Source organism: Microcaecilia unicolor, chromosome 1 (genome assembly GCF_901765095.1).
Source record: "Microcaecilia unicolor chromosome 1, aMicUni1.1, whole genome shotgun sequence".
NCBI classification, from domain to species: domain Eukaryota; kingdom Metazoa; phylum Chordata; class Amphibia; order Gymnophiona; family Siphonopidae; genus Microcaecilia; species Microcaecilia unicolor.
The window spans coordinates 650,630,001-650,637,480 of record NC_044031.1 but is presented as its reverse complement, the minus strand read 5'-3'; the positions used below and the strand labels follow the sequence as shown (position 1 = coordinate 650,637,480).

The following is a 7,480-nucleotide window of genomic DNA, read 5'->3' as shown; positions in this document are numbered from 1 at the left end:
ATACCCACACCTAAATTTACATGCGGTGCCCCAATTATGCACGTAACTCAAAACCATGCCTACATTCCACCCCAAAACATCCATGATTTTCCTATTTCCTCAGCCCCCTTTTTTGGGCCACATAAAATTTAGTTGCGGATCCCATGCCTCAATTTATGCACATAACTAACAATTAAATCTAATTAGTGCCAATAATTGCTGTTAAAAAGCCAATTATTGGCACTAATTGGCTCATTATTCGCTTAAATTGCATGCACAATTTTTGGTGACTTTTATAGAATTAGGGTGTTAGCACATGTTATCCATTTGCTAAATTTTAGATGACCTGTAGAGATTTAACCCTAATGAGTGCATTTTTCCCCGCAGATGACGGGCAACTTTCAAAGGGCCCTATAACATATACACTTGCAAATGGTTTTTGAAACTTACTCTCTCACAGCCCAAGTTCCCTTCTCTATTTTTCTCATTTCAGGTATACATGATTTCTGCAGTCTCCCACCATTGTCCTTATGTTTCTGTTTCATCACTGAAGACCCTCTGCAGCGCTGTAGAGAAGGAACCTCTGAGTTTCCTCCTTCTCAAGCCTCCCACCAAGAAATAGATGAATGGGTTAGCAGCACAGTTGAATGAGGAGCTCAAAAATATCACATAAAAAAAATAATACATGAAGGAATATGACGGTACAAGCTGAAAGTATATTAGAAGACCCAAAAGTCGTTCAGGTACAACAGAAATGAGGAAAATCACAACTGAGGCTATTATGGCAATGTAGAACCTCGATGGCTGGCATTGAACTGAGATATTTTGTATTGTAACGATAAGGATGAGACTGGACAGAATCATGAGTAAAACTACAGCCATAAACAATGTGGAGGTGATTAAGTACACAGTTGTACATGGTTCAGACCCAGGCTTTGGGTATTCTACACCCTTACAGATGAACTGCTCTAACCCAACCACTAGAAAGGAGAGTGCCCATAGCAAAATACATACAATGGTAGATTGGTATTTTGGACGTCGGCATCGGAACCAGAATGGGTAAAGGGCACACAGACACCTCTCAATACTGACTGCCATCAGGAGATATATTCCCGCATTGAACCCAGTTTCATTTAGGATCCACATAAATTTGTGAATAATTTTATTCTGCTCATTTGGTATCTGGTATATGAACTTCGTATAAAGAATGTACACAAGGAAGGCCCACACAGTCATGAGGAAGAGGAAGTCAGCTATGGCCAGGTTCAAGATGTAGACAGTAAATTTGTTCTTTGGAATCCTGAAGCCAAGGAACCAGATGACAATGCTATTCCCGAGTAAGCCGCAGAATGCGATGAGCAGACACGTGAAGGACAGGCCCAATAGGATATCTGTTCTGGGCACTGCAAGTCTGGGTCCATCTGTCACATTAAACACTTCTACTTGTGTGACATTTGAGGGGGCAGTGGTCATCCCTTCCATGGCAGGAGTGACCTCAGGTAATGTTCTCTTTCCCAGTCTTTGTCCTGTCAAGAATGTGAGTTAGGACATAGTTAGTCTTATTAGAATGATTTATACATTTGGGTGGTGTATAAACTATTTACAAAAAATACAGTTGAAAGGACGATGCTCACATAGTTAGAATAGGGTCAATAAACAAATGATTTATCTGGGTAACTCTGAGCTCAAATTCCCTGCCCAGTAACTGTTTCTATTTTATCCGGCCAGCTTGTCAGCCAGACAAACTGTAGCCAGATAATAGTTGGAGTTTGAGGAGTTTAGCCTGATAGCACTGAACAATCCAGCTAAACTACACTGATAAATCATAATAGCAGACCTAAAGTTATTTGGTTAACTTTAACTCAGGGGCGGACTGACCATTAAAGCAATAGGGCAGTGCCCGAAGGCCTACAACAGTAGGGGGCACATTTTCCCCTAGCTTCTATCTATTTGAATCATTTTTGATAGATGGTTAGGAGCTCATGACCCTTGGTGCCCAGGGACCCAGATCACTGTCAGTCCACTCCTGCTTTAACTAGTTAGATTCAGTGACAGACTTAACTGGAGGCAGATTACATTCTAAGTATAACTTTAAAGTTCAATGGCCTACTGAATATTGACCCTTTAGTAACACAGCAAATGGTGGAAGTTCAAAATGGCCAGGACTGGCTCTACCAGTAGGTGGACTGGGCAGCCGTAAAGGGCAGCAGGATTTGAGGGACAACAGTGCAGCAGGAAGGACCTGCTCCCTCCTCTCAACTACTGCTGCCACACCTTCTATGTCTTCCCAGGACAGACTGAAAGTTTTCAGCATGGTGCAGGGCTGTTGAGAGCAGGTCCCACTGGAGAAGTTGGGACCTGACTGAGCTTAAGTGCGTGCCAGCAGCGTAGCTAAGATTGAATAGACCCCAGGCAGAAAAATTAAAGCAGGGCCATATAACACCCTCTCTCCCAAGGTAGCAGGGGTGGGGGAAGGGGGACCTTTCAGAGTTCTGGTAACCAAACACTGCAAAGCACCCATTCCAGACCTATATAGAAAACCTGTTATAATAAAGCAGCACTAATGTCCAGGACTCAAATAGGAACAACCCTACCTTTAAAAGGCAGCATCCTAAAATACCAATATACTTCCTGAGGGAAAACAGAACAAGTCAGACTAGTACAGATCCTGGCACAGAAACTAAACACTAACAGAATACTTAACTTCCATCATCCTTGCAAAATACATAATTAGCCACCACAGACTAGAACGAGGAATTCCATGAAGCCTGAATGAAATGCAGAACCAGAGAAACAGAAATGTATTTCTTTCTGTACTGTGTAAAATGTAAAGTTATCAGGGTTGCAAATTTCAAAAGCTGACATATTTCAGTCATTTAATTGAAAATAAAATGTATTCTACCTTTGTTCTTTGTACGCTGTATTTTACTAATCTGTTTGGTCCCAGCCTCTCCTTTCACCTTTTCTCATGTCCCTTTCATCTAAGTTCTTTTCCAGAGTTTCATTTTTATTTCTTCTTTCTTCTTCTGTCTTGCTTTCCACTCTACATCTATCTCTGACATGATTTCCCCTTAATTATTTTTCTCTGTTTCTCCCTTCTGTGCATCTCCACTCAGCAGCTAGATTTTACTCCTCAATTTCCTTCTTTTCTCTTCTCACCATCTATGGGCTTTCCATCTTCCACTTTCACCTCTCTCTAGCCCTCATTTATCTTCTTCGATCTCATTCCTTCAGCAATCACAGCTCCTTCACTGCCATTGGCATCCAACCCCTTTTTCTTTCTCATACCTGCTACCCAGTTTCCTCATTCCTTTCTCAGATCTGTCTCTGTTGTCTGTTCGATTCCACTACCTCTCAACCTTTTTCCAGCCCCAACAGATCATTCACCCCTTCCCCTTTCTCAACCTCAACTTCTCTCCATTCTTCCCCATCTCACCTTCCCTCCATCCACACATTTCCCTTCTTACCCCCCCTTTTCCTCCATTCTGATCCCTTCTCACCCATTCCCTCGCTCTGTCCTTCCATTTGACCCTTCCCACCAGTCCACAACTCTCTTGTTCTCTCTCCCTACCTGCACTCTGAGCCCCTTTTCACCCCCAGCCTTCTCTAATCACCCACATCAAACCCTGCATCAGCCCCTAGTCCCTCTTCTCAGCCCCAGCATCACACCCATCTCCAAGCCTCAATCACTTCTCTCATCCTCTGTGTCAGTCCCCTGCCTTCAGCTTCCTTCTTCCAGGCCCAGCATTAGAACCCTTCTCCTACACCCATCCCTTAGCATTTGCCCTTTTCTTCCATCTCCATCTCCTGTGTTAGAGTTAAGATCCATATTCCCAGCCCTACCATCAGACCAGAAATAAAACAAAATAAAACATGGAAAAGAAAATAAGATGATACCTTTTTTATTGGACATAACTTAATACATTTCTTGATTAGCTTTCGAAGGTTGCCCTTCTTCGTCATATCGGAAATAAGCAAATGTTGGTAGATGACAGTATATATAAGTGAAACATCAAAGCATTTCAATGACAGTCTAACAGGATGGGGGTGGATAAGTGAGAGACAGAAAGAGTCGGGTGGATGAGGGACAGAGAGATATTCATGGAGATAGGAGGGTGACAAAGCAGTACAATTTTATGGTTTATAATGGGCTAGAAAACCCAGATCTTTGTTAAGTCCTGTCTGGTGGGTGTCAAAACATTTAATCATTCTGACTTCAAAGGTCTTACGTTCCTGTATTGTTTTAAAGTTCCCTTTCAGGATTCTTACCAGGATTCTCTGGAGTCTTTCATCGGGTACTTTGTCAAACACCTTCTAAAAATCCAGATACATAACATCAACCGGCTCACCTTTATCCACATGTTTGTTCACCCCTTCAAAGAAATGTAATAGATTGGTGAGGCAAGATTTCCGTTCACTAAATCCATGTTGACTTTGTCTCATTAATCCATACTTTTGAATATGCTCTGTAATTTTGTTCTTTATAATAGTCTCTACCATTTTGCCTGGCACCGACGTCAGACTCACCGGTCTATAATTTCCCGGATCTCCCCTGGAACCTTTTTTAAAATTCGGCATTACATTGGCCACCCTCCAATCTTCCGGTACCACGCTTGATTTTAAGGATAAATTACATATTACTAACAATAGCTCCGCAAGTTCATTTTTCAGTTCTATCAGTACTCTGGGATGAATACCATCTGGTCCAGGAGATTTGCTACTCTTCAATTTGCAGAACTACTCCATTATATCCTCCAGGTTTATAGAGATTTAATTCAGTTTCTCTGACTTGTCAGCTTCTAATACCATTTCTGGCACCGGTATCTCTCCCAAATCTTCCTTGGTGAAGACCGAAGTAAAGAATTCATTTAATCTCTCCGCTATGGCTTTGTCTTCCCTGATCGTCCCTTTTACCCCTTGGTCATCTAGCGGTCCAACCAATTCTTTTGCTGGCTTCCTGCTTTTAATATACCTAAAAAAAATTTTACTATATGTTTTTGCCTCCAACGCAATCTTTTTTTCAAAGTCCCTCTTAGCCTTCCTTATCAGTGCTTTGCAGTTGACTTGACATTCCTTATGCTGTTTCTTATTATTTTCAGTCAGTTCCTTCTTCCATTTTCTGAAGGATTTTCTTTTAGATCTAATAGCATCCTTCACCTCACTTTTTAACCATGCCGGCTGTCGTTTGGTCTTCCATCCTCCTTTTTTTTTTTTTAATTTTATTTATTAATATCCAGAACAATTCTCACAACACCAACTCAATTCCACATGTACACAGTATAAGCTGGATAAAGTTTTATAATACATAACTTCAATATCCCCCCTTCCCCCTCCCCTCCCCTCCCCTTACCCAACTACCCCCCCCCCCCAACCCTCCCTTCTCCTACCCGAAAATCTTAACAGTTCAACATTTTGCTTCTGGCTGTGGGAGTGAGAGTAACCCAAAATGGGGACCAAGATCTGCAGAACATTTCACCTTTCTCAGAGGCCAAATCTCCAATTCCCCTTTTTTCCAACGAACAACATTGAATCATGGCCGCCCTCCAATGGGCCACGCTTGGGCCTTCCTTGTCCATCCACCGCTGGAGGATGATTCGTTTTGCCATCAACATGGTAATTTTCAAGAATGATTTGTACCCCGGAGGTGCTGGTCTCTGCATTCAGAAGATGTTGAATAGTTGTGCTGGTGTTGGGCTCCACTTACAGGACCACATCCGGCATACGTGTGTGTTCAGTAATTTCCAAAAGGCCTGGACGCGGGAACAGAGCCAGAACATGTGTCCCGAATATGCGCCATCTTTCCCACCCTTCAGGCATTGATCTGTTGCCCGAAGAGTGGCCCGGAATGCCCTATGTGGAGTAATATGTAATCGCAGCAGAAACTTATATTGTATTTCCCACCAGGTCACATTTTCCGTGAGCTTGTACACGGATCGAGGACATGTCATTATTTGTTCCTGGTGTAGTTGAAGGCCCAGCTCCTTGTTCCACCCCCCAGTCACCCTGGATAAGTCCATTTCTTTCATTGAGTCTCTTAAATGTCTATGCAAATAACTCAGGGGGATTTGCAATTGTGCCTCTAGTCCCAGGAGCTCAGCCAACTCGTCCCATGACTCCTGGCTGAGCGCCGCTAACGGTAAGCTGCCCACATAATGTCGAATTTGATAGTATGCAAAAAGATCTCGCGCTCCCAAGCCAAATTCAGAACACAACTCTTTAAATGGTTTAATAACCCCTTGCTCTGATACCACGTGATAAATGTACTGTATTCCAGTGGAGGCCCACCTCCGAAATACGGCTGAGGTGTTACCCGCTGGAAAAGCCAGTTTCCCCCGGATTGGCAGCAATAGAGAAGCCTCCCCATCCCTGCCACTTCGCCTACGCACCCACCGCCAGGTGGACCTTAGAGGTGCAAAAATGTACTTATATGGACCTAAATTAGGCACTTTCCCTGATGGGGCTTGTAGCCAGTAAGCAAAATGTAATGTGTGTAGAAGAGAAGTCTCGGTTTTAGTGCAAGAAAAAAAGCTCTTAGAGCGGAACCAGTCCGAGAGGTGTCTAAGGCTACTTGCGATGGCAAACAGGCGTAGGTCTAACAGTCCCAACCCTCCTTTGGCCCTAGGGAGCATTATTGAATGCAAAGGCAACCTAGCCCTTTTACCCTGCCATAGAAAATGATTCAACTGTTTCCCAAGCCATCTATCCTCTCTGCCACGCCACCACAGAGGGATCATTTGAAATACGTAGAACCATTTTGGAAATAGTACCATATTATATAAGGCAATGCGGCCCATCAGTGAGGTGGGTAGCGCCTGCCACCTATGGGAAAGTTCAATTGCTTTCTGTCTCAGGGATCCCACATTAAGTTCGTACAGCCTACGGAGATCCGAGTGGATGTAGACGCCCAGGTATTTAAATTCCGAGGTTGCCGAGTCACGTGATGCTGTAGAGAGAGCAAGACGTGACTGCTCTGCTCTCCGAGGCCCCGCAGCCATTCCGCATCTGAAAACTTACAAATTTTACTTAAACGAGACTCCAGCATACAGAACCAGTGACTTGCAGCACAAATGGACAAATTTGTAGAAACCCCCGCAAAAAAGATGGTGGGGAAAACCGCCAAAAAGGAGAAAGAAAAAACGAAGGGCGCCGAACAAGCCACAGAACAGCGCCCAGAACCGCTTGAACAGAAATTTTCTCCAGAACAATTAATACAACTTACAGAGGTTATGGAGAAAACGCTAGAGGCAAAACTGGCAACGCTCACCACTCGATTCGCTAGCTTTGAATCCTTACTGACTGAGACCACGCAGCGCACCGGTGAACTGGAGCACAGGGCATCGGAGCTGGAGGACTCTTTATCGCCGATACCGCAGCAACTGAAAAAGCATACAGAAAAATTGCACGAGGTCGCCGCCAAACTAGACGACCTCGAAAATAGATCGAGACGGGCAAACCTGAGGTTAGTAGGGTTCCCGGAGTCGGTGGGGGACTCGGTGCTGGA

At 43.8% G+C, this 7,480-nt stretch overlaps 1 protein-coding gene across 1 annotated transcript; it reads right to left on the bottom strand.

Annotated features, from left to right (window-relative positions):
* Positions 1 to 507: 507 nt before the first annotated feature.
* Positions 508 to 1,482, bottom strand: LOC115461425 (mas-related G-protein coupled receptor member H-like). Its single transcript, XM_030191218.1, has one exon. It carries the CDS (start codon positions 1,459 to 1,461, stop codon positions 508 to 510), a length of 954 nt encoding a protein of 317 aa, XP_030047078.1. The 5' UTR covers positions 1,462 to 1,482.
* Positions 1,483 to 7,480: the final 5,998 nt, after the last annotated feature.

What these genes read in the sequence shown, in the direction of transcription:
- LOC115461425 (XM_030191218.1), bottom strand. Translation starts at nt 1,461, where the DNA reads ATGGAAGGGATGACCACTGCCCCCTCAAATGTCACACAAGTAGAAGTG.